We start from the raw sequence: 27,996 nt of genomic DNA on the forward strand, positions 1-27,996 counted from the left end.
TTACTGTATCATACAGCAATAAAGTAAATAGAAACCAAATGAGTCCTCTAAATTAAACCAAGAAGAGCAAAACCAGAATCAACTGGACTCGTTCAAGTTTGGTTGAAGACGTTCCACTTCCCACCCGAGAGGCTTCCTCCGTTCTAAGAGTCCAGACGGTTCTACTCCTGTTGGAGGAAAACAAAGAAAGGGCCGAGACCACCAGAACAGTAGACGCACGCACACACACCCTCAGCTGAGCTGTTTTGAGTCTTATTTTCCTGGTGGTTTCGGTGCTTTCTTTGTTTTCTGCTCCAACAGAAAAGCCGAACTTGAACAAGTCCAGTTGATTACTTTTTCTTCTTCTTGATTGACCTCTACCTGGATGACTGAGAACCTGCAGTGTGTGTGTGTATATTATACACATGCACACGCCTTATGCCTATTTACAGTGTAGATTCACACTGAAGTCATCCAAACTATGAATGTACACACAAGTAGCAATTATGTAGTAGACAAGCAAGAAATGTTTTATTTTTGGATCCTTTGCTTTGATTGCTGCTTTACACTCTTAGAATTCTCTCGCCGAGCTTCAGAAATGGTTTTCCAGCAGTCTTTAAGGAGCTTCCAGAGGTGCCGAGCACTTGTTGGACGGCTGGTCCAAGACCAGCGTGCAGCAGGTCCTGACTCGCGTCCTTAGTTGCCGTGATGCCCTCGAGCCAGGCACCGCACCCCTTGCCTGTGCACTAGGACCACCAACAACTGGTCTGATATTTTACATCCCTGTATGACATCTCTCAGTGTGACTGGCAGCAAACGATAAGTAAAGGGGTAAAATTAGAGATTAAAAACAGTATAACATTACAGAAACAAAAGCATGAGTCAAGAATCGCACGTGAAGTATTAAGCTTCAGGAAGTTAAGTTTCAGAAAACGATCGTGTACGTGGAAGTGACGTGCAACAGGCACCGCTTGGATTAGTCCCTCTTCCTTCCCTGAGGGACAAATGCACCAATGAGGAAGTCTGGCATTCCTCAGTCTGGTTGCTGTGTGGTTGCTGCAGGTGAGCAGCTCCTTGATGTTCTTCACATGGATGCGGAGGTTATCACAAGTTCACCTTCACACCGTGAGATTACCAGAGGCATCATCTGCCTGGATTATTATGAATGAAAGCAAAAGGAGGCCGGACTGGTGGGTCAGCTCGCTACAACTTTAATCCAAATATCGCTCTGCATATTCAATACGTTCTGTAAACTCTCATATCTCTACACAAAATAAGTCTAGTAGCACGTCATTCAATAATTTTAATTTACAATTGTCTCTGGTACTGTAGTGCTCTTTTTAAAACATCAGAATTATTTGTTCATTTTCCTATTTAAACATGACGACAAGACAGAGAACACAAACGCAAGCGCTGCCCAGTAGTGAGGCAACACACTCCCGCTCAACAACACACACACACACACACACACACACCAGTATGTGAGCAGAGGCATGACGTCGGTTCATCAACAGGATGGAAACAAAAAGGTTCGTCCATTTCAGAGTAAGATGGTAAAATCTGAGTGACATCAGACTTTGACTAAAGCGCATCAAAGGACAAATAACCGATTAAAATACGACTCAGTTGAAGAGTCGAAACGTTCAGCCACTCTGCCCCCTCGAGTTAAACGAAGAGCTCGGTGGCCTCGTGTGTGCATTTAAGCACGTATGACCAAACTGCTCATCGCATCGGAGACGCCAATGCCCGAAAAGCAAACTGATCTGTGTATTAACAATTTGGCTTTGAGTGTTCAGCGTGGCCCAAACGCAACAGAAATCAAGCCGGCTACATGTGTGAAAGGAGGCGTCTGAACCCCTCCCATCAGACGGTTCACTAGAGAAGTCTGAACGCCTCCCATCAGACGGTTCACTAGAGAAGTCTGAACCCCTCCCATCAGACGGTTCACTAGAAAAGTCTGAACCCCTCCCATCAGACGGTTCACTAGAGAAGTCTGAACGCCTCCCATCAGACGGTTCACTAGAGAAGTCTGAACGCCTCCCATCAGACGGTTCACTAGAGAAGTCTGAACGCCTCCCATCAGACGGTTCACTAGAGAAGTCTGAACGCCTCCCATCAGACGGTTCACTGGAGAAGTCTGAACGCCTCCCATCAGACGGTTCACGAGAGAAGTCTGAACGCCTCCCATCAGACGGCTCACTAGAGAAGTCTGAACGCCTCCCATCAGACGGTTCACTAGAGAAGTCTGAACGCCTCCCATCAGACGGTTCACTAGGGAAGTCTGAACGCCTCCCATCAGACGGTTCACTAGAGAAGTCTGAACGCCTCCCATCAGACGGTTCACGAGAGAAGTCTGAACGCCTCCCATCAGACGGTTCACTGGAGAAGTCTGAACGCCTCCCATCAGACGGTTCACGAGAGAAGTCTGAACGCCTCCCATCAGACGGTTCACTAGAGAAGTCTGAACCCCTCCCATCAGACGCCTCCCATCAGACGGTTCACTAGAGAAGTCTGAACGCCTCCCATCAGACGGTTCACTAGAGAAGTCTGAACGCCTCCCATCAGACGGTTCACTAGGGAAGTCGGTGCTTCCCGGAGCAGACTGACACAGGATCAGTTCAAAGAGCTGGTAATCAAAGCAACGGGGGAGCGATCAAGCTCTCAGGAAAGCTGCACGTCCAAATTCAAGTTTTGATTCCTTTTGTATTTGGCAGAATCGATCGATTATTTTTGTTCTACGCAAATACGTAGATGAGAGTTTGAGATTTTGGAACCCGATTCAGACGCGAGTCAGTTTGGGTTAAAGTTCCGTGTGTCAGGATGAACCGACTCTTCTGTAGTTACCGCTGGTGAACCATCTGCATCAACAGTGCATATTACCAAACCAATTAACAGTCACAAACTTAACCACAAAGTCAAGTTGACCAACAAATTGGAAATGTATACTTTCAACGTGACAAAAAAATAAAGCGAATATTTTATTAATTCAGACTCACATTAGCAACAGATATCCAAACGTAAAGGTGAAATTAAGCTCCCGCCCACCTCAGACCTGCGTTCATTGAAGCCTTTTGTATCGTTTCAGCCCTGTAATAATTATAATGTATAATGCGGAGCCAACAGTTCTACGCCGACAGGGTTCCACACGAAGGCATGCCGTCTCTGTTCGGATCAAACGGCACAGGCGGATGCAAGAGTCAGTGGAAAACGTTTCAGACGGTGCTGCAGCGTCCCGGCAGAACTTCAAGTGACCTTGAGGTCACCTCTGGAAGGCTGGTTTTTTTGTAATGAATATCAGCTGAAGAATGTTTTGTTACCCAGAAATGATCAGAAGGACTAGAACCAAAAAGCCCCCCACCACAAGCTAGAGAAAACTCTTTGCCAAAGAAAGAAAGGCAGAAAGAAAATAAAAATAAACACACAATAAACCGCCCCAACAAAACATCAGAACCTTCTGTAGAAACCACAACCCTTATACTCCCTCTACATTTATGTACAACTAGCTTTTATACAAGTAAAGCAGTGACACCCTGCTCAGAACTGGCCTCTAGGTGGAGCTGCTCTTGGAGAAGTTCGGGTAGAGGACAGCTGCTGTCATGGCAACCATCACTGCGATGACCGGCATCCAGGGGCTCCAGCCGCTCTGTTCAAGAGACACGACACCAAAGAGAGAAAGAAAGACAGTCAGTCTGCAACGGTCACTGGAAATCAAAGGCTGAAAGCAGGAAGAAGAAGAAAGACAAACAACGTAGAGAAGAGGAGGAGTGAAGACGCCCAAAGTCCCAAAGGCTAGACACACGATTATTACTGGATGGAAGAACGACCTGGACTGCACACACCCGTCTACACGAGCAAACTGCAGTGTGAGATGCCGACGAATTAACCGACCCGACAGCTCGAATTCAAGTCAGCGTTTAAATACGGTAATCACAGCAAAGTCAAAGATTTTTATCTTCGTCCACAACCTGACAGGGCAGGACCGACACTACGAACACTACAAATACAATCAATTCCTCCTTTAGTTTCTGCACAAGAAGGAGAACAGAGTCACAGCTGACAACAGCGCTGCATTTCTGAAGGTCGGGCAATAACACACAAAAAAATACAGGACTATTCTGTAGTCAGCAAAAAAAGAGAATTAACTTCAAGATATGTTAGATCGTTTAAAAATGGCCACCCTTTGCTTTGATTGTGGCTTTACGCACTCGTTACATTCCCTCGATGGGAATGACGTCGTCACCTGAAACGGTTTCGCTACAGTCGAAGGAGTTTCCAGAGGTGGGAGAGAACCCATGTAGAACGGGAAGAACGTAAAAACTCCGCACAGGCGGGAATCGATCCCGGAAGCGTCTAGCCGTCAGATGACAACGCGACCCACTGCGGCAGGGGTCGGTAACCCTCGACACGCGAGTCAAGGCTGGCACGCGAGGGCACTTATGTGGGCACGCAGAGAATATTAAGAGGCAAGAAAAATTGTGTTTTATCATATTTAACACCGCAAAAGAAATGGAGCACATTAAATGTTCTTAAATAATAATTGTGGCTGGATTACTGTTTATTAATTATAACCTACTTTTTTGTCAAAGGTATTAATCATGTAGCATTAATTATTATAGAGGGATGGTCATACAGGATCATTTCCTCTCTTGATAAAGGCATTTTAATATTTGTATTAATTCCTAAATAAAAGGTTGGAGGTTGGACCTGAATCCCGTACAGAACCAGGAGGTCCTCACACAAATGCTTTATTTTCAGGCGATGAGAGCAGAGGGCAGAAACCTCTTTTACAGAGGACATACCTCTGTACTGTTCAGGACACGCGAGCGATGGGGACACGGACGTGTGTTTTAATTCAGCATCAAAAGAGGAGCGTTCGAGTCACAGCCATGAACAGGAGGAATGACAGGATGCAGGATGGAGCGGATCCGCCTTGGACGGTGTCAGGATCAGGCCAGGACGCCTCCTGGGCATCTCTCGGAGGAGGATTTCTAGGTGCGCTAACCTTGGATGAGACCCCAGGGTCGACCCTGAAGGGATTAGATCTCACATCTGGGCTAGGTATCCGAGTTAAATGGACTAAATGGAATGCACTTGTGTAGCGCTTTTCCACCACTTCGCAGTGCTCAAAGCGCTTTACATGAGGAATAAGTCATTCCAAAAAGACAATGATCCCAAGCAGACCCTGGTTCCATAATTACATTATTTTTAAACTGCTTTTGTTGTGCTACAACATGTGAAGTCATTGATCAGAGACAAATCCATCAACAAGGCCTAAAGTCAAGTAATCCTGTATTTAAACTACCGGTACACGCAAATATTCAGTAATAAACAAAAGTAACGGAATTAAAAAAAAAAAAAAAAACTCTTTTAGGACTTTGGGAGGAAATCAGAAAAAGAGGTAAAGTGAAAAAGATAAGTTGAAGGAGCAAAAACTCAAAACCAGTAACAGACATTTTCAAAAAGGACGCAAACACAGAATGGACATGATGAACAGATGGAAAGAAATAAAACAAAACGTCAGCAGGAAACAGATTTAAATGAAAATGAAGCTGCAGAACGGACACAAGATGAAGCAAAGAAACCGCAAACCAGGGAACTGTGAAGAAAGAATGAATGAGGGGAGAGGGAGAGAGTTAGTGACTGAAGGTCAGACCTGAAGGAGAGCCCGATTCTCTGAAAGGAGACGTCTCTATCCTCCCGACAACGGTTAGAGGTTTATATACACTATACAGTACATCGTGTACTCCTACTGTGGACTTGATCCTGCGCCCCATGGACTTATTTAAACACAGGAGCTGCAGCCTCAATGGAAAGGAAAGGGCTTTACTTTATGCAGGAAAGCAAAGAGGATCACATAATCACCCGGACGCAGTTACAGAACACAGTGAAATGCTACCAAAGCAACTAACTCTAAAAATGGCTGCCTGTACTTTATAATCAGGAACATGGATCATTCCTGGCACGCCGGATAATCAGAGCCACGTGATTCCTCTTTAACCATGACCAGTTAGGCACCGAGTCAGCCTCGGGTCAGAACGACCACCAGCTCGTCACGTGTTCAGATCCCGAGTCCAGTCCAGCGATCACCTGACAGCTAGCATCGAATCTACAGCAGCATGCTAACGACGTCAGAGCGCCCCTCCAGCGTGGCAACGATCGTCTCACGCCAGCGACTTACTGCAGCAGAGCAAAGGATGAAGGCAGACGGATGACGATGACGAGGATAGGTCTCGAAGATAAGAGCAGGAAGTGAGACGACAGTCCTGCTGATCAGAGTTCAGGGTCGGCAGTTTAATGATCGCAGTGTGTTTATCTCAAGCTAAGTTCATTTGTCATTGTTTTAGAACCTGCAACACACATTTGGGAAGCATCAATGAATCTCATCCAGTTTGTAACCAATGATGATGCTTCACGGCTGTGAAGACGAAGCGTCATTCGCTCTTTTGGATTCGTTTCTGTACATTTTAGACTAGTTTAGTCTGCATTTACTGCCCATCGATTCAGTGATTGAACTGCGACAGTCCAGGACCATGTTTCACCTCCGCCACCTTTCCTTCCAGACGACAGACAGATTGATGTTAAAGAGGCAAAGACTGATGTCATGTGAACGTCTACCTTTCTACCACAACTGGTCCAAACACCAGTAGAACACAGCCAGGACAAGGCCAATGAGCATGGCTGGGACAGGCTGCAAAACAGACGGCTAGAAGGGAGGGGAGGAGGAGAGGGACAAGAGGGGGTCAGCCAGCAAAAATCCACGAAAACCAACATGAGAATGGAGCGACTACAGGGAGGGGGGGGGGGGGGGGTCAGAGGTCCATCCAGGTAAAGTGAGCTTATCTCTGAGTCAACTGAAGGAAACGGGCAAAACTTTCAAAATAAGACTGAAGCTGGAGACAAACGGAAAATTATTCTGAACTTACAGGGAGACGAACGCCAGACGGGCGGCGGCATCGACAGCCGGATACAACGAAGCGTCTTCCACGTTCGTGTGTGTGTGTGCGTGTCTCACACACACTCGTCATCGCCACCACTCCACCGTGTTTAGGGCTGTGTGTGTGTGTGTACGTGCACTCGTGCACTCACGGAGCTGGTCTTGTCCTGCAGAAGCTTCAGGCTGCTCCTGCACTGCTCCAGATCGTGGTGGATGTTCAGCTTCTCTGTCTCTGTTCTCTCGTAGCGCTGACGGAGGTCCAACAGCTGGGAATGTGTGTCTTCATACTACATATTAGACACAGACACACACGCACACGCACACACACACACACACACGCAGTAAATAGATGTGACTTCCAAGGGTTTGCGCTGCTTCACCTGCAGCTGGAACGCGCACCTCTCTCTGCAGCGAGTGAGTGTGGGCCTGGGCCTGGTCCAGTTGGCTCTTCAGCCTGCTTGCATCCTGCAGGTGTTGGTTCTCCAGAGAACCCAGTTTGTCCTGCAGAAGCTCTTCCCTCTTCTCCAGAGACTCGAGACTGTTGCTGAGAACTTGACTCTTCTCCCTGGTGCTGTGCACACGCGCACACACACACACACACACACACACACACACACACACGAAGCGCACTATGACGGACCTGAAGCATTGTATGGAATTCGAACAGGTTCATTGGTCCACTGTGATCCGTTTGATAATTTCATTGATCTGATGTGAAGCTAAATGTATTGGCTGCATTTTTAGCGAGTAAAAATACATTTGCTGCAGTGTTCAAAGCGTGTGAAAAAAGTAGCACCTTATAATCTGGAAATGACAGTACTATGTAAATTTAATTTACAGACTATTGTTGGTATTAATTGCAGTAGTTGGAGTGAGTGTGAGTGTGATTTACTCCAGTGGCTGGTACCCATCAATCAGGTTAAATGCTGCAGTGAGTGATCTGTGATTAGGTCCCTCCTCTTTGGTCAACATGTATTAAAATTAAGTAAAATTAAACTTGATGTCATCTTCGTGTTTGAGTACCTCAAACGTGTAGTAAATCTGACATTAGCTGGATTAATTACTGTTAGCTAGTTCTTTCATTAAGCTACACTACCAGCAGCCGGTTAGCCGGTTAGCCTAGTTAGCTGCGTCCCGCTGGATTCAGCGACTCGTCTCGTTTCTGTCGATCACGTGGCAGTGAGCTACCGTTCTGTAGCCATTTCTATTGCTGATGTTGATGCAACATTACGGCCCATGCGACGCAGTCCTCCCCCCTGCCAATGGCGATGCGTACCTGCTCAGCTCAGCCTCCAGCGAGCGCAGTCTGTCAGAGAGAGCGGTCCGTTCAGCTCTCAGACCATCGCAGTCCAGCTGCAGACTCAGGCACCGCTGCTGCAGCGCCGCACACTCCGCTGAGAGAGAAGAAACGAGTCAGCGGCCTCCGAGTCGATGCGTACTCGTGGCCTAAAGGCCGGCGCATTCGATTACTTCATGAAAATGCATTTGCTCTGTGAACGGAGAGCTGTGTAAACAGGTGTCGCTGGAGGGCGACGAGAACATCCCAGTCACACAGTAACGCAACATGAACGTCCTCCTGCCTCGCTACATGTGAGAGGGTCCGCTGCAATACCACGGACATGCTTTCTGAAGCGCGAGTAGAGCTAGCCTTCAGGGACTGAACTCACCCTGTAGCTGCGAGGCAGTGTGCTGCTGCTGCTGCTGCTGCGAGAAGGCCTCCTGCAGCCGGCTAACCTCCTCCTCGTATTTGGCAGCCACGGCCCTCCAGTGCTCCAGCTGAGATCGTACATCGCTGAGATCGGCCTGCAGGGCAGCTATCTCACGCCCCTTCTCTGCTGAGGCGGCCTCCATGGCGTGCCGGAGCACGAGGATCTGACATCATGGAAAAATCAGTGTTCGTGCTGCTCGGAGGAGGTCTGCGCTCTCTGAGTGCTTTTCTAGTTTACAGACGATCTTTAGTTAGCTGGTAACTGCTACTAGCTGCTGTTAAACTAGCCATGTTGAGCCCGCCCCCCCTCAACCCAGCTCTCCAACTCCTGTGAAGTACTGAGGCATAATAACAGACTGAGCGGCACCTCCTCCTGGGCAGAATAGAGCTCCTCTCTGGTGGTGCAGATGGTGCTCTCCCTCTGCTCCCTCAGCACCTGCATGTCACACTGCAGCTTGGCCAGATGAGCTGAACGCGTGTGAAAAGACAACAAGTTTCTGACGGTGATCAGGCATGGGGGTGGACCGTACAGCGCCGAGTACTAACTCTGAAGGTACTGGATCTGTTTGGTCGACTCCTCAGTCTGCTGAGAGTTACTCCTCCTCTCGTCCTCCAGCAGAGCTGCACACAGACACGTCACGTGATCATCTTAATCTGGTTCGTCGCGTGATGAACCAGATTACATTTGAATAACTGTCAGAGATTCTGATGAAATATTAAGAGGAAGGCCGAACAACAGTGCAACATTTAAATTAAACTCACATCTCTTTATCAGAACACGGAGTTAAGGGTTTTGGACTCCAGCTAAGTGAGATTAAGTCTCAGCTCTACTAAATGACGCAAAGCTGCTCACCTTGTAGCTCCAGACATCGCTGCTTGCCAGTGTTTGCTAATTCCTGGGCCTCCAGGAGCTCTCTGAAAAGATGTTGGACGGCCTGCTCCGTGTCGCCCGGCTCGAGATCGGCCCGACGCAACTCAGCTAAACACAAACAACAAAACGAAGCACGCCATTATGAGGCGCTCACATTTAGGGCCTCAACAAAGCATGCGTGAAACGTCTCAGAATCCTGTCGAGACTATTCTCTCTTACGTATGGACAAGTGTGAGTGGCCTAAAAAAGACGAGTAACATCGGTGTGACAAATTACTGAGGAGTCTAAAATTAAAAAAAAGCCTTTTAAAAAGCCGTGCCGTCACCGGCAGCGAGCAGTTCGCCTGCCGGATGTTTAACTGCATCATCCATCCATCGTCTCATCGCATCTATCTATATTCTGAAACGGCTCTTTTTCTCTCATCTCCATCCGGATATTTTTGAGTCTGTGTGTTTATTCTGGAAATGTCTTGCAACATTTGACTTTTTGTTGTTTGCTAACTTCTCATTACATACTAAGCATACCGGTAAACCCGTCTCGTCAGCAGTGAAGGCAAACAAATCTGCCCACGTACCATTAAACGTTCTGTTTTCTTCAGACACTTTTCTTTTCTTAGATTTATCCATAGTTGTCCTACCTGGGGGTCGAAAAGTTCAAGAAATCGCGCACAATTTGGCGGTTGTGACCGGACATACGTCGTATACAACGTATATTATGAGCGACAAAAAAATTGAATACCTTTTATTTTGTATTCTTTATAATCACCATAATCTTCAAATTTAGAGTAACATTTTAAAAACGAACGAACTAAAATAAAATACATTGAATTAAATACTCATTATTTATTCCCTAAAGCCACAGGGAGCCGCAGCAGAGGGACGAAAGAGCCACATGCGGCTCCGGAGCCGCAGGTTGCTGACCCCTTACAAAGTCATTTTTTTGTGGCCTGCTCAGGATCAGCACTGGACAGCTCCATAGGTAGCTGTCCAGTGCTGATCCTGAAAGTGACGTCTTTTCCACGGCATTGACTCGGGGAATGTTCTTTATCTTGCCCACTTCGGTCCATGACAAGACAAGGTGGTGGTTTTTTGGTTTTGCTTTGATTTTGTATCGATTATCTTTGTTCCTGCGTGATGTTTGCATTTGAATGGAACTTTTCCACATTATTAGATGCGTTAATTTATTCCCATCACAAACTTTGGTTCATACTTATGACTTCTCATTTACAGTATGGCTTTCTCTCTAACAAGTTACAACCTTTTAAAAAAGTGATATCAAAACTGAATATTTTATTGTAATTACTGTGGCGGCTAAAGAGTTTAAAAGTAGTGCTGTAATGCAACAGCACTACTCGCTGCGCCAGCCTTTAACTGAATCAATCAGCGGCTAGTAATAGGAGCCTGTCAGTACACAGAGCAGAGATGAGCGGCCGTTACCTCTGAGCAGAGCGAGTCTGTTCTGCGGCTCATTCAGCTCCTGGTCATCCATGTTACCCTCTAAAACAAACACGTTTATTTCCACTGCGTTTCTCACAGGAACATCGATAAAGACCTCAGAGTTTACAAACTGGGTAGCATTTCAATACATTAGCACTGCACACAAGACAAAATATCCATTTGTATATCCACTGGTTCTCAGTCGTTAACAGTAGCAGAGCATATCCATAAAGACCAAATACTCATGTGACAAAAGGAAAAAGTGAAATGAACTTGTTCTACCGTTTAACTGACCTGAAGTGTCGTCACTGCTGCGGTCTTTGCAGGGACTCAGCGTGTCTGACATATCTGACTCTTTGGCATCCATCTGATTACCTGTTTGTGACACACACACACACACACACACACACACACACACAGGCGTCTTAATGTGTTTTACCTTGGATTCTATCATTTTATCCTGTGTATTAGTACATGTTTTAACACTTGCAAATCACAGAAAATAAGGGCAAATTTAAAATGATGAACTTCCTGTTTGTGTTTTTTAATTTTATATCTTGATACACATACATATACCAAATCTGCCACAACCAATCCTGCAGCCACACCAGATTATGAGCACTGCAACCTTTGAGTGTTGCCTTTTGTTGTGCGTCTGAGCTTCCCTGGCCTCTCAACACCAAAGTCCTCTTTGGTGGTGAACGTCACACCATTTACACCTGAGGTCATTGTGGTGTATGCAGTATAATTGCGACCAGAGTTTGCCGTTTAGACGTGCTGGGGGGGGCAGGACAAACATATAACGTCAGGTTTGGGGTGGATTGGACCTACTGATCTGCATCCAAATTGTTTATTAGTCTTCTGAAGTTTTAGACTTAATTTCATGTACTATCCACAGAGAATTAAAGGAATGACAACAAAAATAAAGCAAAGGTCAGAGATCATGTAGATTGTAGAATGCCTCCTCTTCAGCATGTTCCTCCTTTGCGATTAGTCAATATGAATGATTAATTAAGAGATACCCAAATGAAAGCTGCACAGCAGGTTTTGATGGCTGGACTTGTACTAATACCCCTGAGTGAAGTATCCATGCAGGCCAAGGCTAGGAGTGTGCATGCGTTACCTTGGATACGGTCAGCCCTGTCCAGGATGTCCTCGGCAGTTTGGTTGTTCTGAAGGTGTGCATCCATTACTTCTACAAACACACAATTTGACAAACATATGGTTAACTTCAGATGCTAATTCAACGGGTTTCCATTAGTGTCATCAGCGTCCTGAAATTGGTCAAAGGATAAAAGCTCTCCAGGTCTCACCATCAAAGTTGGCCAGTTTGTGGATTGAAGAGCTCACAGTCTCCTTCAGCTGCTTGACGGCTGCGGGTTGGAAAACACAGAAGTTGAACTGGAATCCGCCCCAGTGTCTCTAAAAACACACGCCTTACAGGCAAACGAGACTTTGTACCGAGAAATACATTCACCAGATCAGACACCAATCCACAAGGTACAATTCTACGTTCAAACCTACAAGCTCAGGTGAACTGGCTTTTTGTTGAGGATGGAGAGTTGCTACGCCTGGAAGGAGAATGCAAAGCAAGTGGGCGAGCCATTTGAACCAGTGGCGTGTGGTGAGCCTCCGACTTCCTCAATCAGGTTTACAAACTAATGAACGGAGTCACTTCCATTTAACAGATTATATTAAAGCACATGTCATTCCTTACACAACCTGTAGCACACAAAAAAGCACATGTAATCAAAAAACACAGCCTTGTCTTTACTTATGAATGAAGTCCATGCCGAACAAAACCATTGATAACTTCGGGAAGTTTTCCTTTTCTTACTTCGGTTTAGAGATTCAAACAAACAGATTAAGTCACAGCTGGCGATTGTAGCTAGCCGTAACTCGCGCTGTAGCCGACGTGTCACAAATAGAATCCCTGGGATCACAGCGGCCTCGACCACGAGGCATGAAAACGGTTTCCAGCCGTTTAATGATCGATCAGCCCAAGTAGTTGTTGACACAAAAAACGACATTAGTTTTACTGCATAGCATGTAGCACAGTTAGCCGAGTCATTGGTCAATCCATGGTGAGGCTGAGCCGACTGGAGCCATTCGTTTCACACAACAACCAACAGACACACAGCAGCTACATCGACCCAGGGTCGGATTTAACCAGCAATTAAAACGTCCAAAGGCAAAGCAAATATTAAAACACCTGTTCAAATCAACAAGAAGCAGAGCAAACAGATGAAAAAGCTTTTTCCTCTCAACACCAGCTCATGTCTTATTTAGAAAAGAAACAGAAGCAGCACGACTCGTTTCACCATATAAAGCGTGCCGGTCGTACATTAACATCTGTTTGCTCCTGGATGTTGATGGATAGAGAAGCCCCATGACGGCTTGTCTGACTGTCAGAACGCACAACGGGAGTCTCTGACACACAGCAGCAGATGTGTCAGACACTTAAACCTGGAGGCATCTGGGCTATGCTTAGGAGTTATTTCTCCACAGACTATTTTAGAGCTCAGGTCAGAATGAAAAAAGAAAATCCAGGATTTCCACTTAAATAGTGATAACAAGCATTGAGCTCCAACAAATTACACCCAGGTCCTGCTTTCCTCAGTGGTTTTCCAACAAAGTGCAGCTTTCTTCCATTCTTTTCTACAAGGAACTGATTTAAACATGTTCCCACTGAAAAACAAGATTAACTAATTTTGTTGCAATATAATGTTTTCATCCTTTTATGGGTCAAATATTGTTCAAATGCAACTTTTGCTACTTTGAGACTAAATCAGATTGTTGAGAAATGTTGAACGAATACTGAGAGAAAGTCATCGGTCCGTGCAGAAGTACCTCCATCAGGCCCAACATCATCACCGTTGACTGGAGACAAAATAGCGTGCAACATCTCTTCAACATGACACCTGTCAGCGTGTGTGTGTGTGTGTGTGTGTGTGTGGGGGGGGGGGGGGGGGAGTATTTAGTCAACAAGTGTACATTTTAAAGGCTTCAAGTTAAGTTAAAGTGTTGGAAGCAGGAAAAATGACACGTCCAAGGATCTGTGAAACATAGAAAACAGCCAAATGTTTGAAAACCCGAATCAGAGCACCTCCAATACAGAACCAGATACTGGGACAGCTGGAGGATGGCGTGTGTGTGTGTGTGTGCATGTGTGCGAGAGCACACCGCAGGAATGAAGGTTGGTACTCACGCGGACAGTCAATCAACTGTTGGATTCTAGTTGCGTCTCCTCCGCTGTTAACATGACAGTTGTCTGTCAGAAAAACAGAGTGCTGATGTTACCGTGGTAACTGGCAGGAAAGAAACCGTCTCATTTCAACGATTCCTCTTTTTTCTTTCATTGTGCTCATCAGAACTGCCTCTGAGTGGATCCCTCTGTTCCAAACGCTTCATTCCTTCGCCTCATCTTGAGTGGACTTCTGTTATGACCGCTCGTCCCGGCGCTATTCGTCACTCATAAGCCTTAGCCTGCTACATCAGGGGATTATTAATGTGCCTTGATGTACACGTATCCAGTTGTGAGCAGGAGGTAAAAATCAGGACAGAATGGACGTACAGGTACGAGCACATCGACGGGAGTTAGGGACAGACATTCCAGAAACAGATGGACGGGACATTAGTCAAAGCCACATACGGCGGTTTAGCACAAAGACAGCCGAGTCGCAAACCTCCGTCTCCTAATGTTCTACGTTTTGACTAAAAATGTGACATTAAAGGAACCCAAAAACATCAACTTAACAAGAACACAACTTAATTAATAAATCATAACAGGAAGTTTCTGCATGGGAGCTCAAACCAACAGAGTCGAGGAGGAGGCGAGCACTCAGATAAAGTTCCTCAATATGACGTCAGTTCAGCGTTTGTGATCATTTAATCAGAAACAGACGAACAGAAACAACTTTTGCATCTTTTTTTTTTTGCCTTCCCGTTACAATGGCTGGGGGGGGGTTATTTATTTTTTCTGTTACTGTGTTATGCAGATTTAAAGCATTTAAATCGAATGCAAACCCACTGACTTGGGGTGCATTCAGCTGGTGCTGAGGCCCTGCGACCCTGCGACCCTTCACCACACGCCTTCCTCCTTCCACTGTCCCGCATCTCCTCTTGTGCCATACAGGCCAGATAACGCCTGGAAGGATCACGTAGGAAAGCAACTGATTCTGCAGCCGCCTGGGGAAGGCGGAGCCCGAGTGGCAGCCCGGTAACATGCAATCGACTCGTGCACCATCCTGAGAACTCGTCAGGAACCAGTTGCTGCTGCTCATGAGGTCTGTTGTCCCGGGACAGCACCCCATTATTTGTTTCCGGGATTTTATCGTGTCATCGTCCCCGTACAGAGAGTCATTTTCATCAAGTAAATCCGAAGAATCTGAGAACATTTAGGTTTCCTGATTAAATACGGTGCCACTCCCACCTACGAGCTCAGAGGGCGCGGCACATGTCAGGGGCTTGACCTCAACACAACACGGCCTCCACTCTTCCCAGGTCTGTATTAGTTCAGTGTGTGTTCTATCTAGTAGTACTAGTAATGTGGGTCGTTGGTGCTGTTGAGTTCTTTACTGCCCCACCTCCTTATGAATGCATGAATGGTGGGGCACTTGGACCGGTGACCGATAGACAGCCGTCTATGATTGTAATTAAACTACCATGAATATCTTCATCTTCAACTGCAGCATCATCAGTGTCCGTTTCCTCATCTTCCTCGTCTTCCTCCTGGCTCTCACGTGTCTGCGGGCCCTCTTTGTCCTCGACAGGCTCCTCTACTGGCATATGGGAGACAAGGTCAACATCTGTCATGTGACCAGATCAGGGTTCGGACCAAACTCCACCAGCCAAAAGCAAGTATTCGCCAAAGTGGCAAACCGAGCAGTGAGACAGAACCCCGCAGAACCCAAACCACCAGAGGTCAGGCAGCGACCCAAAGCGCGTTCACCCAGAACCCGAGCAGTGAGACAGACCCCCGCAGAACCCAAACCACCAGAGGTCAGGCAGCGACCCAAAGCGCTTTCACCCAGAACCCGAGCAGTGGGACAGTCCCCTGCAGAACCCAAACCACCAGAGGTCAGGCAGCGACCCAAAGCGCGTTCACCCAGAACCCAAGCAGTGAGACAGTCCCCTGCAGAACCCAAACCACCAGAGGTCAGGCAGCAACCCAAAGCGCGTTCACCCAGAACCCGAGCAGTGAGACAGACCCCTGCAGAACCCAAACCACCAGAGGTCAGGCAGCGACCCAAAGCGCGTTCACCCAGAACCCGAGCAGTGGGACAGACCCCTGCAGAACCCAAACCACCAGAGGTCAGGCAGCGACCCAAAGCGCGTTCACCCAGAACCCGAGCAGTGAGACAGACCCCCGCAGAACCCAAACCACCAGAGGTCAGGCAGCGACCCAAAGCGCGTTCACCCAGAACCCGAGCAGTGAGGCAGACCCCTGCAGAACCCAAACCACCAGAGGTCAGGCAGCGACCCAAAGCGCGTTCACCCAGAACCCGAGCAGTGAGACAGTCCCCTGCAGAACCCAAACCACCAGAGGTCAGGCAGCGACCCAAAGCGCTTTCACCCAGAACCCGAGCAGTGAGACAGTCCCCTGCAGAACCCAAACCACCAGAGGTCAGGCAGCGACCCAAAGCGCGTTCACCCAGAACCCGAGCAGTGAGGCAGACCCCTGCAGAACCCAAACCACCAGAGGTCAGGCAGCGACCCAAAGCGCGTTCACCCAGAACCCGAGCAGTGAGGCAGTCCCCTGCAGAACCCAAACCACCAGAGGTCAGGCAGCGACCCAAAGCGCGTTCACCCAGAACCCGAGCAGTGGGACAGTCCCCTGCAGAACCCAAACCACCAGAGGTCAGGCAGCGACCCAAAGCGCTTTCACCCAGAACCTGAGCAGTGAGACAGTCCCCTGCAGAACCCAAACCACCAGAGGTCAGGCAGCGACCCAAAGCGCGTTCACCCAGAACCCAAGCAGTGGGACAGTCCCCTGCAGAACCCAAACCACCAGAGGTCAGGCAGCGACCCAAAGCGCTTTCACCCAGAACCCGAGCAGTGGGACAGTCCCCTGCAGAACCCCCAACAACGCCCGATTAGACTCAACGCAAGAATGTTTCTGACAAGCAGCTTCATCTCAAACAGGCTGGAACCCTCACAGCGGTTCTGGTGCCTGCGGGCCTGGGCCAGTGAGATCTGACCATAAGGTGCCATGGCACACATTCCCCAGACATTCCCCAGAAGCTGATTGATTACAATAATCCCTCTCCAATTACAATTTGAGATAATAAAAACCACTCCATCAACTCAACATACGATCCAGCCAGAGAAGCTTTATGTGTTTATAGAAACAGCCAATCAAAGCTGCCGTTTATCGCAACAGACGTACCTGAATGTCCATCACAGTGACTGGAATAAATTACTGCACTTCTGCACGTTAAGACCATGAAGTGCATGATGGCTCTACCGACTCAGTTTCAGCACTTCACTGCACTAATTCCTCCATACCTCAGGCCTCACATATCAACGCCTAAGGAGTACATCCTCAGAGATTTATATTTCAATGCAGATTAAAAAACAAACAAATGTGAAATATTGTTTCAGTGTTTATGCATGCAAGTACATTTAGTAATTCCTTTTGACTGTGAAACAGTTGTTTAGCTGGCTGTTAGTGTGTCCCCAGTCGGGGAACATGGCCGTTTGTCCTACGCTCCGTGTCCTCCATGTCCTCCACGCTGAACAAGGAGCTTCCAGAAATAAAACCAGACTTCCATAGTGACAGATGAATCTGAACTCCCATAAAGCAGCAAGCATTTTGACATGCGGTGCCCTCATGCAGCAGCTGGCCGTGCATCACAAGTGCAGAGGTAAGAAGTGAAGTTGGTGAACACAGAGGGGACGGGGGCCCCCCAGAGCCGACCATACCAAAGAGGACTCACCCAGGCTGTTGTTCTCTTTAACGCTTTTGTCTTGTAGCTGTTCTAACCGCACTGTAAACAACATCAGGAGAGAAAAGCCGTGACTGACAGGAAGCCCCAGCCGTGTCCCAGCTGTGCGTGCGTGTGTGTGCGTGCGTGTGTGTGTGCGGGTGTGTGCGCGTGCGTGTGTGTGCGTGTGCGTGTGTGTGTGTGTGTGTGTGCGTACCCTGCAGGGCAGAGAGCCTCTCATTAGTGAAGTCATTGTCCGCCTGCAGCGCTTCAAGGCGTGCCTGGAGGACCTGCTCCTTCTCCTCCATCTCCTCAAGCCTCAACTCCAGTTCCCTCCTCTCCATGGCTCCCTGCTGGGTAAGCTCCTCCTGCCTCCCTTCTGCCACCTACAGGAGGAGAGGTGGAGGCAAGGAGAAGTAGGCAAACCCAGTGAAGGGAATAAAAGGAGGGATAAAAGGAGGAATGTGGAGCAGGAACATTGAAGAGATCGGTGGTCGAAAAATGAGAACAGGAAAAACACCAGTCAGTAAACTAGTACTGCGTTAGAGCTCGTAGTACTCGTCCAGAGTAAACATCGGCGTCTGGGCTCACACCTTAATTTTGTCGGCGAGCTCCTTGATCTCGTTGACGGCAGCATTGTACTTGTTGGCGAGCTCCTTCAGCTCCACCTGGCCCCTCTCAGACATCTCCCTCAGGTGAGTGCACTCGTCCTCCGTGTTACTGAGCGAGCGCTGCAGAGAGGAACGGCCATCACGACAACTCGCCATCGCGGGCGGCGCAGGCACCGCCGCACGCGACCTACGACCCACGACCCACCTCAACCTCCGACAGCTTCCTGACCACCTCTATCTTCTCTTGCAGGACTCGCCTCAAAGACTCCTTTGCTGTCGTCTCGTAGTTGTGTTTGTCCTCCTGGAGCGCCAGCAGTTCTTTCCGGATCCCCTCCTCCGTCTGGGACTGACGGGAGACATTTGGTCAGTCAGATACTCCCGATTTCATTGTGATGCTCTGACTGGGAGACACTTGAGACTACCTTCGAATGAACCTGCAGCTGGCTGCCCATGACCTCCAGGCGGGACAGCAAACGGTCCTCGTCAATCAGCGCCTGGTGGGAAAGCGGTTTTCAACCTTTACAGCACGTTCAACCAGCTTTTTTTGTCTTATGACACAAAAGAGAATTGCTTGACCCGCTGGACCATGTAGTTAGTAACACAGGGGCAAATGACGTGGGGCATGAAGAGCCTCGGGGTAATACTTATCTCTAATCTAAGGGATGCTTGTGTGGTGTACAGGCTGTAAATAAAAACAGCTCTTGATCCATTAGATGTGGTTTGATATCAGCGTGAACGTTACTGATTATATATAGGTCTTGTTTATTTCTCACAGATCTTATATTTCCAACCTGCCAGCTGCTCTCTGAGGCCTCCTGAGTGTTGGCTAGCAGTCGCTGCAGAGTGGCTAGCTTCTGCTCCAACATCTGCTCTCTGTGCAAGGCCTCCTGGGGAGGCGAAACATTAACGGAACTTCTTCAGATTTCAGGTCTCTTTCCTGCAGACATGGCATCATCTATCGCTGTGAAAGTAGCATGCTTATGTAACCCGTCTGTGTTGTTCCAAGGACCACTTAGGAAGCCTCGTCTTACAGCAACAGTCAACACGGACTAATCCACTTTCCTGCACTTTGAGATAACTACAGATCGTTTAACAGGGGTGGGGTTTAGATTATTGAATACTGGTCTGGAATAGTAATTATGAATTGGAAAATCTTTACATATTACATACAATAACTGATTTTACCCATTCCTCGTGGCAGTAATAATCTTTCGGGAGGTTCGCAACTCTTAAAAGAAGACGACTGACCACAAAACGGACAGAAGAAGCATGGCATGACAGTCCCAACACTTTCTGCTGTTTGATTTACTCAAAACATGTCTGACTTAAACTGTGGACTGCCATTCCACATTTTTAGTGTAGTTCTTCAGTATAACCAGTAGATGTCAGCAGTGTGTTACCTGTAGATACTGGGAGAGCTGAAACAGTTCCTGAGAATACATGCTGGGAGTGCTGGCCGCAAACTAAAAAAAACATTTCAAAAATTAAAACACAAACACAATGACATATTCACAGTTACCCTGAGATCATTTAGACTTGTGCTGATTAAACTGAAGAAAATCAGAGGCTAAACCCACGAAGACAGAAAAGACAGCGTTCGGATTGTAAAATTGAGCCAGTTTTAGATGGAAACGTCACCGCAGTAACCCAGTAACAGATACGGCACCTGTTACTGGGATCAGGCGCAGTTCAGCATCCAAGAGAGGATAGGGGAAGCTGCACATCAGTGAAGGCTCATTTCCGGTTTCGGAGCAGCACATTCTGCACACGTGTCAACAGCATGGTTCCAAAGTAAAACATCCAGGTGCTAAACTGACCAAACCGCAGTCCAGACTCAGCAATCATTGAAAATGCTAAGAGTATTATAAAGATAAAATAAGTCAAGAGGAGACTCTGACTCCAAACTCGGCAGCAGCTGAAATCCTCCATCTATAAAGTATGGAAAAAGCTCCACTTGAAAATTCCAGCAGGTGTCGCCTAATTACCAAAAATACGACCCTGCCCAGGGTAGTCCAATGCCTCCACTTTTGGAAACCTAATTATTTTGAAGTGATGCAAATCTAATCAGAGCTGCAGCCCACATTCCTCATGTTAAACTGAAGCCCTGTTGTTCTCACTGCTGGAGGGAAATGATGCAGCAAAGAGCACCAGTCTGTGTAAATAGACTTAAATAAACAGCTAACCTGCTACTGTGCACGACAGTATTAACTAGGGATTCATCGATTATCGGTGATGCTGATACTCAGCATTTTGGCACACATCGGCATCGGCCTAGTGGATTTTCACTTTTACTGCAAATGAATATCGGCTCCAAACATTGGTTATCGGTCCCCTCGACTACTAACAATCGTCCCTGAGAGAACCTTATCGGCCGATCTCTAGAATTGACCCCAGAATGTCAGTCTCTATACACAGTCCCTGCAGGACATCAGTTTTGCTTTTCTGAAAACGATAAACATATTAAGCCAAACACCTCCAGCCATCTTTGTTTTTGTGCATAAGAGTTTAAAATATGGAGTCTGCAACAACTTTCTCATGATTGCATGTCAACCAGCAAAGATCTTACCAGAGCAGCAGAGCTTTATGCGTTAGTGCCAGACGGGAGACGCAAGCTCCACACAGCAGCCGTAAATACTATCAAAGTACTTTTATCGTCAAAACAAAAGAGCACTCAAACACCAAGTAAGCAATTGATCATGACAATGAGTAAAATACAGCAGTATATAAGCAGTTTTTAGAAAAGTACTGGCGCCCTCCCTGTACAAGAGTCTTCTGTGGTATAGCAGCATAAACTGGCAGTAGGCCATGGATTCCACTCTCAGCTGAGTACTCCACTCCATGTTAGTGCAGAGTACTCAGCAACACAACTCCATCACCGAAGAGTATGTGAACAAATCTAAGACAAATGCCAGCAACTTCCGCAAAGGATAGGGCAACATCACAATTCTCACCTTGTCTACAGGTAGTGGTAATGGAGTTGGGATGACACTGAAAGAAGAGAGGAGAAAACACTTCGTCACCATGGAAACAGCAGGGAGGGAACGCAGAGAAACCACAGCAACAGGAGGGGATTAAGATGCAGATTGTTTTGCTTTATTTTAAATTAATGGAGCTAAGAAGCCATCAGTTACACAGAACCTAAAGACCAAGTGTTTGCAAAGCTATCATCAAAGCCATGGGTGAAGAATCTAAAATATGAAACACTTTTTTCGTTTACTACATAATTCCATTCATCTTGTTTCATAGTTTCGATGTTGTCAGTTTGTATATACAATGTAGAAAGTAATAAAAAATAAAGACAAACCTCTGACTGGTAGTCAGTGACTTCAATAGAATTATCAATGAGAGCATCCTGTCAGTAGGTTTGCTCAATATGGCCGGTACAAGCATACGATCGGTCCCAATCCGGAAAATTCCATTGGAATTGTCAAGACATAATTTCAAACGCTGCGATCGGTTCTAAATAGACGCACACTAGTATGAAATATCTTTGCTGTGCTGCGGCTGTTCCACCTTCTTACTAGGTCAGCCCGGAGCCAACATCCAGCAGAACCGCTTTCAAATTGGTTTAGGGAAAATGTATTTGTCTTATTCCCAACAAGTTGATTACCAAACTGCTCGAAACTGTTGAAATTACGTTTTGAAATAAAAGTTCAAAGTTCAACTCCATGTGTATACGGTAGATTGCCAACACGAGTAGTCAAATAGTTTCGCTGACAATCTCGCATCAACAAACCTCCGCACACAATATATAAACATTTAGTTTATAACTGTAGTTAGTTCAGCGAGTCGTCCTCTCTTTGTGATCGCTCTGAGACACTCTTTATGCAGAAAGACAAGCAGAACGCTCACTCGCTTCGCCGGCACGCCTCCATCCCATCAGGTAGGAAGAGTTTGATTGTTGACACGATGCAGCCATGAGTCACTGCAAGGAAAAGACACACAATCGCCGTGTTGATTCACACCTGCAATGACGACAGCGTTACAGAGTCTCCGTGCGTCTCTGCTAAAGCCTGTGTGCGTCTTCACGTTACGTTACATTCATTTGGCAAACGCTTTCCTTCAAACAAATGTACAACATGTCTCCAAATGCCAGTGGACAGATCCTGGCTCAGGGTCCACAACTCAGTCCGCCTGAGGAGCGGAGTCACTGCCAGAACCATCAGTGTTATTAGAAAACAGCGCCGGCCCGTTTGAACAGCCTCCCAACTCATCTGAATTAATAATGAATTTACATCAATGGAAGAGACAAGACGGGGAGAATGTAAACAAAACAAACACAAGAAAGAAAGAAAGAAGCTTCGTTGTGCAAATTGTGCAAAGAAAATTCAGCGTCAGAGTGTAGGATTTGTCCCGATAGCGCCGCATGCAGACCTAGAGTATCTGCAGCTCGGGGCCGAAACCAACACAATCTGCATCTGATTGGCTGTAACCCCGACACATTTGACTTGCAACTACCAACAGCAGAGAAGAATTATGATCAACGCCGTTCTGCTGCTGCTAGCCTGATGTCTGAAGCATCCAAGTCGAATGCCTGAATTGTATTCAGTCATGAATTACTCAACCAATCATCAATATATTTAAAATTCTGCTTCAACCTCGCTCTGGACTCTTCTCTAAGGTTGTATGCGATACATATAAATTAATGTATGTGGACCACGAAGAATGTGCTCGCCGCCCCCCCCCCCCCCCCCCCCCCATCTACCAGTCCACTTGGCTGGTAAGTCAAAATGCCCTCTCTGTAGCTGCAAGGCCAAACCTTGCCAACATAAAAACCTTCATTCGTGTTCTTGGGGAAATATAACCCAACGAAAATTTCTCAAATCAGTTTATGTTGATGTATTGGCACAGGCAGGAAGTCCACTCGAAACAAATACTAGTGGGGCTAAAAATGATCTCAGTATTCAGCATGCAGTTTGAGACCGAAGGTAAAGTTACTCGTACGTGGAATTATTTCTGTGTAATTTCAGCAGGATGGCCGGCACAGGGAGGGACATCCTGTGTTCTACCTCTGAGCCTTCTTGATTTTATCAGCATAAAACACAGCTATATACGAGCTAAAGGGAAATCATTTCAGCAGAATTCATCATTAATAAATTAATACTAATACGACACAAAGAAATGGCCACTGAAAAATATTGGCTCCCAACAAGTCATGGTTTCATTGCCATGTTATGTTTTCTGCCACCATCCACTATTCTTCTCACTGCAAATCAAAACATGAACAGGATTTGCTATTGACAGTTATCCCCAGGTAACCTTGTTACAACTGCAGTATAGAGTAGATAAAAACTACAGCAGTTGTCACAAATCCTGCACGCTTAGTTATATAATATTCCACTTACTTCTATTATCATGCATCTCGCCCCACGTTCACTTGTACAGCAGCCAGGTACAAAAATGATGTTGCCCTTTGGCTGCTAGAATTTGACTCATCCTGACAAAATCTATTAAAATAAATAAATATTCCCACATAGAAATAGGAGTGTGAAGAGTTGTCTTTTTTCTTTAACATTACTGTAAATCAGAAGCTCTATTCTCATTTGAACCTTCCAAAAGGGTTATTAACTATTCAAAACCCAAACTGCATGAGACTTCCCTTGAGACTTGGAGGGGGGAGAAGGCAGCATTAATTTAGTCGGAGGGCGTTTAATGGCCTCTGCTTGAACCCGGGGTAGATGCTACCTGTGACTAACACAAACGCGCCTCACTGGACACGCGTTTCACATGTACCTTTCCGTGTGTTCTCTGTGACATCAACACCAAACTGAATGATGTCACCGGAGAGAACTTCACAAGGAGGGCTCTCCTCTGAGCCCCGGCTCAGCCTCTGGCTGTTGATGAATGTCCCGTTGCTGCTTTTGGTGTCCTGCAGGTAGAACTGAAAGCCGGACAGAAAGTAAAAACAAGGTCAGTGCACTGAAGAAACTACCTCCATGAAGTAGAGTAAAGGATGCATTTCTGAAGACATTCAGCTACAGCTCACAGTGAACTCACCGCCAAGTCATGATTTGAACTCTCAACCCAACATTTTAAAAAGCTGATAGAAATTCTATTTACTGCTGAACTGATTTTTTTTTTTTTACTTTTCCTTTGATCACATTTAATCTCTTAATTCCACACTCACTATGTGCTACTATTTCATGTTGAAGATGAGAAATGTCCTTGTTGAATTGCCCATTTTGAATTTTATGGCAGCAAAAAGTTTCTAAAAGTTGGACAGTAGCAACAAAAGCTTGGAAAGGATGTGTCATGCTAAAAGAAAACCGGTTGAATCACGACTCGACGTGAATTAGGTTACCTGGAAACGGACAAAGAGCAACGAAAGAGGAAGACTCTTTCACCACCCTGTGAAAACAGGGCAATCATTTAAGAATGTTTCTCAACATCAAACTAGCAATGACCGTTGTACACCTGCGGGTGGAGTTGCCTTCGTGTGCAGCACCTGGGCCGGGGGCTCAGTGACCGGTACACACAACCCTGCTACACGCTCTACCCCATGCTGTGCTGCAGACATATCTAAACGCTGACGTCTCACGGCTGTAGCGCAACGTCGCGGCACCACCTAAGCCGAGTGAATCATTTGGAGGGAATGTGTGTTTGTGACACTAAACCATCACCTTCCAACAAAATGCTTTTCACATGATAGAACAAAGTTAACTTGAATTATAATGCTCAGGTCTAACCACTTGATTTATTTTGTAAAGAGCGTGATAGACCAGAAATTGATTTTACAAAACAATGAAAATATAGAGATTCTGAGGAGGGCTGGCAAATTGGCAGCCTCGCTCCTGTCAGTCTGCCCCAGTAGTAGCTTCATCAGCAATAAGTATGGAGCGAATGAATAATGCGCAATGTAAGGTGTCTGGAAAAGCGCTATATAAAACTGATGCATAAAAAAAAGACCGCTGTTGGGGTGGGGGGGCATTCCTAATAAACATTACTTGTCACCAACTGGACCGTAAATGTGTGAAGCTTACAAACCAGTAGGTGCGCTTTGACATGCACAAAAAGTCTTTAATCCAATCAGAGTTCAGAGTAAAATTAGGATCGGATGCACTGTGTTCATGGACCCTAAAAATATTGATCCGATTAGGACTTGCGTGTTCACGCATCACACTTTCGATCGGAATAAATTATTTTGACATGCGCAATTATTACCTAATAAACCGGAAATAGTAGAAGAAGAAGAAGCCGTAGCGACTTCCGTTGTAAACAAAATATGACTCCGCCCTTTTCTGCTTGAAACGTTCGTGTTACTTCACGCGCTTTTCCCGTTTGCGTTGTTACTTTCCTCCTTTAATATCTCCTTTAGCATGTTTGTCAGATATTGACCAGCTCTGTCTTTCGCTTGCTCTGCTTCAACGAGCTTCCAAGAACAACAGAAGCGCATTTAGCTGACGTCACAGACATGCGCAGTAAAGACGGCTTGCACCGAAACATCGGAACAGCGCCCCGATCGGATCATCAAGCGGTATAAACCCATCTCGATCGGAATAGAATATTGATCTGATTGAGCTTGATTGGGTCAGACTAATCCGATTTGGGTGTGTACATAAAGCATTTTTATTCCGATCAGGCTTTTAATCCGATTAAATGTAAACGCACCTAGTGCGTCAAAGACAACACGCATATATTCTCCTGCATTTCTTCATAAAATCATTTGATCTCATCAAGATAAATTACTCGAGTGAAGAAAAATCAACATTACACGGGGAACGCATTAAAAATGGTCCAAGGAGCACATCTCATAGAAAGACAATTGCCATAATCTTCAACAAAAATAGCTCAATCCAGTCAAGTTAAACAAGCAATTAGCGCCGACATAATCCCATTCCTTTCCGTGCAGCGTCTGTATCGCCTCGTGTCTGCGTGGGTTTTCTCCTTATTCCTCCCATCTCCAAAAACATGCACGTTAGGGGAATTGATCACTCCACAGTGTCTGTAGGTGTGAGTGGTTGTTTATCCCTGTGCAGCCCTGTGATGTGCTGGCGACACATCCGGGGTGTACCCAGCCTCTCGACCATCGTCGGCTCCATTTAGCGGCTGAAGACAAGATGATTGACGTCGTCTCAAGAAAATGGATGATTGATGCATCATCCATTTGTTAAATTGGTTTTTTATTAAAAACTATTGCTTCCTGTTTGAACGCATGCACTGAAAAAGAAATACCTATGAACACATCGTCCAGTGTAAAAAGCTGGAAGGCTTAGCCAATCAAGAGCTGTTCTGATAATTCTTAACAGAAAAAGATTAGCTTAACAAAAGTAATTCTGGTTTCGGCTTATTTTTCAAATCTAAAAAAATGAATGAAGGGATTTAAAATGTCTTATTTTATAAGTAAGAAAAAAACAAAGAGGCAAGTATTTGCTCAAAAATCTGTCAATTATTCTGTAAACTGAAATAAATAGACAGGGCAGCATGGTGCTTGCTGGTTTGACGGTCCAAGACGGTCCTTTTTGGAGCTGGTCACCAGGAACTGCCCCGTCGATAAGAACAGTTTGTCAAATTCTCTCACGAAGTGATCTTCATGGCAAAAGTGGTGATCAGAAACCAGCATTAAACAAAGACGATGACAAAAATCTGAATTTTCTGATGATTCATCCATTGAACTGCAACCCTATCATTTAAAATCAGATTAGAGTTATTATTATACTTTGTCCTCGATAAAATAAATGAGTGATTTTGCAAGGCTGTAGTTGAAGAGTTAAAATGCCGCCGTACTGTATGTTTGACAACAGTATACAAGTTTGCACGAGATGCCAGTCAGTCGTGGCTGTTGAGCTGAAATCAGTGGACTAATTTTATTCCTATTTAATTAACCCCGATGCCTAATGTCTGATCAGCACAAGTTAAGTTTTGTGGAGGAAAACAAAGATTTCGTTCAGCCAATGCAGAGGGTGCAAACCTTTTAAAACGCAGAGTCATGTCAATCCTGCATTCAGTGTTGTGCTTTTCTCTTAAATTATTTTAAAGAATCACTGGAAGGTGATGAGAACGACTCCCATTTGAAGGAATCACCCGTCGTACACAAACACAAATAATCAACTTGCACTGCTTGTGATAGCAATATAAATGATCCTTCTCTATATGGGAGCATTTCCTGTACGTTTCCCACAAAACTTGTTTTGGGGAACGCACTCTTAAACTGAATCTGCTGTGAATCTGAGCAGATTTCACTTCCAGGCCTTTGTTCCTGGTTATCGTCACGTAAAAGAGTTTAGTACTTGCTTTTGGCCACACCGCTGAACACGTAGTGATTAAATGAGCTTGTGATAATCAATGTCGTTCCTTACCTTACTGGTCTTGTGGTCAAACCAGACAAGGGCGTGGTTCCTGGAAAGCACCTTGCAGTCAAACGTGGCATTGTTCTGCGCTGGCCGACAACGAGCCACAGACCTGCCGATCTTGACTGGCTCATCCAGGTACACATGCCTCTCCGGGAATGGGTGCGAGTTGGGTCGGCAGGCAAATACAGCCAGTGCTGAAGGCATTGAATTTGGCTTGAGCGTATTACTCCAACCAGGTACA

The 27,996-nt window shown here is 46.1% G+C and overlaps 1 protein-coding gene across 1 annotated transcript; it reads right to left on the bottom strand.

Moving 5' to 3' along the window:
- Positions 1 to 532: 532 nt before the first annotated feature.
- On the bottom strand, positions 533 to 27,974 carry slmapa (sarcolemma associated protein a). Its single transcript, XM_068748324.1, has 26 exons — positions 27,762 to 27,974; positions 24,199 to 24,346; positions 22,318 to 22,390; positions 21,417 to 21,453; positions 19,866 to 19,928; positions 19,257 to 19,352; positions 18,888 to 18,959; positions 18,671 to 18,811; positions 18,448 to 18,585; positions 18,072 to 18,240; positions 17,867 to 17,917; positions 16,192 to 16,218; positions 15,593 to 15,706; positions 14,137 to 14,199; positions 12,242 to 12,301; positions 12,052 to 12,123; positions 11,223 to 11,303; positions 10,929 to 10,988; positions 9,475 to 9,600; positions 9,168 to 9,242; positions 8,989 to 9,089; positions 8,581 to 8,785; positions 8,190 to 8,307; positions 7,313 to 7,484; positions 7,066 to 7,200; positions 533 to 3,622 (listed from the first exon to the last, which is right to left on the bottom strand). The coding sequence occupies exons 1-26, from the start codon at positions 27,957 to 27,959 to the stop codon at positions 3,527 to 3,529; spliced, it is 2,691 nt and encodes an 896-aa protein (XP_068604425.1). The 5' UTR covers positions 27,960 to 27,974; the 3' UTR covers positions 533 to 3,526.
- Positions 27,975 to 27,996: the final 22 nt, after the last annotated feature.

Source organism: Brachionichthys hirsutus, chromosome 15 (genome assembly GCF_040956055.1).
Source record: "Brachionichthys hirsutus isolate HB-005 chromosome 15, CSIRO-AGI_Bhir_v1, whole genome shotgun sequence".
In the NCBI taxonomy this organism is placed as follows: domain Eukaryota; kingdom Metazoa; phylum Chordata; class Actinopteri; order Lophiiformes; family Brachionichthyidae; genus Brachionichthys; species Brachionichthys hirsutus.

What these genes read in the sequence shown, in the direction of transcription:
- slmapa (XM_068748324.1), bottom strand. Translation starts at nt 27,959, where the DNA reads ATGCCTTCAGCACTGGCTGTATTTGCCTGCCGACCCAACTCGCACCCA. An exon ending in CACAGAGAACACACGGAAAG is followed by an intron (nt 22,391 to 24,198) that starts GTACATGTGAAA and finishes TTTTCCTTGCAG; the next exon opens with TGACTCATGGCTGCATCGTG. An exon ending in TGAAGATGAAGATATTCATG is followed by an intron (nt 14,200 to 15,592) that starts GTAGTTTAATTA and finishes TTTTTCTGACAG; the next exon opens with ACAACTGTCATGTTAACAGC.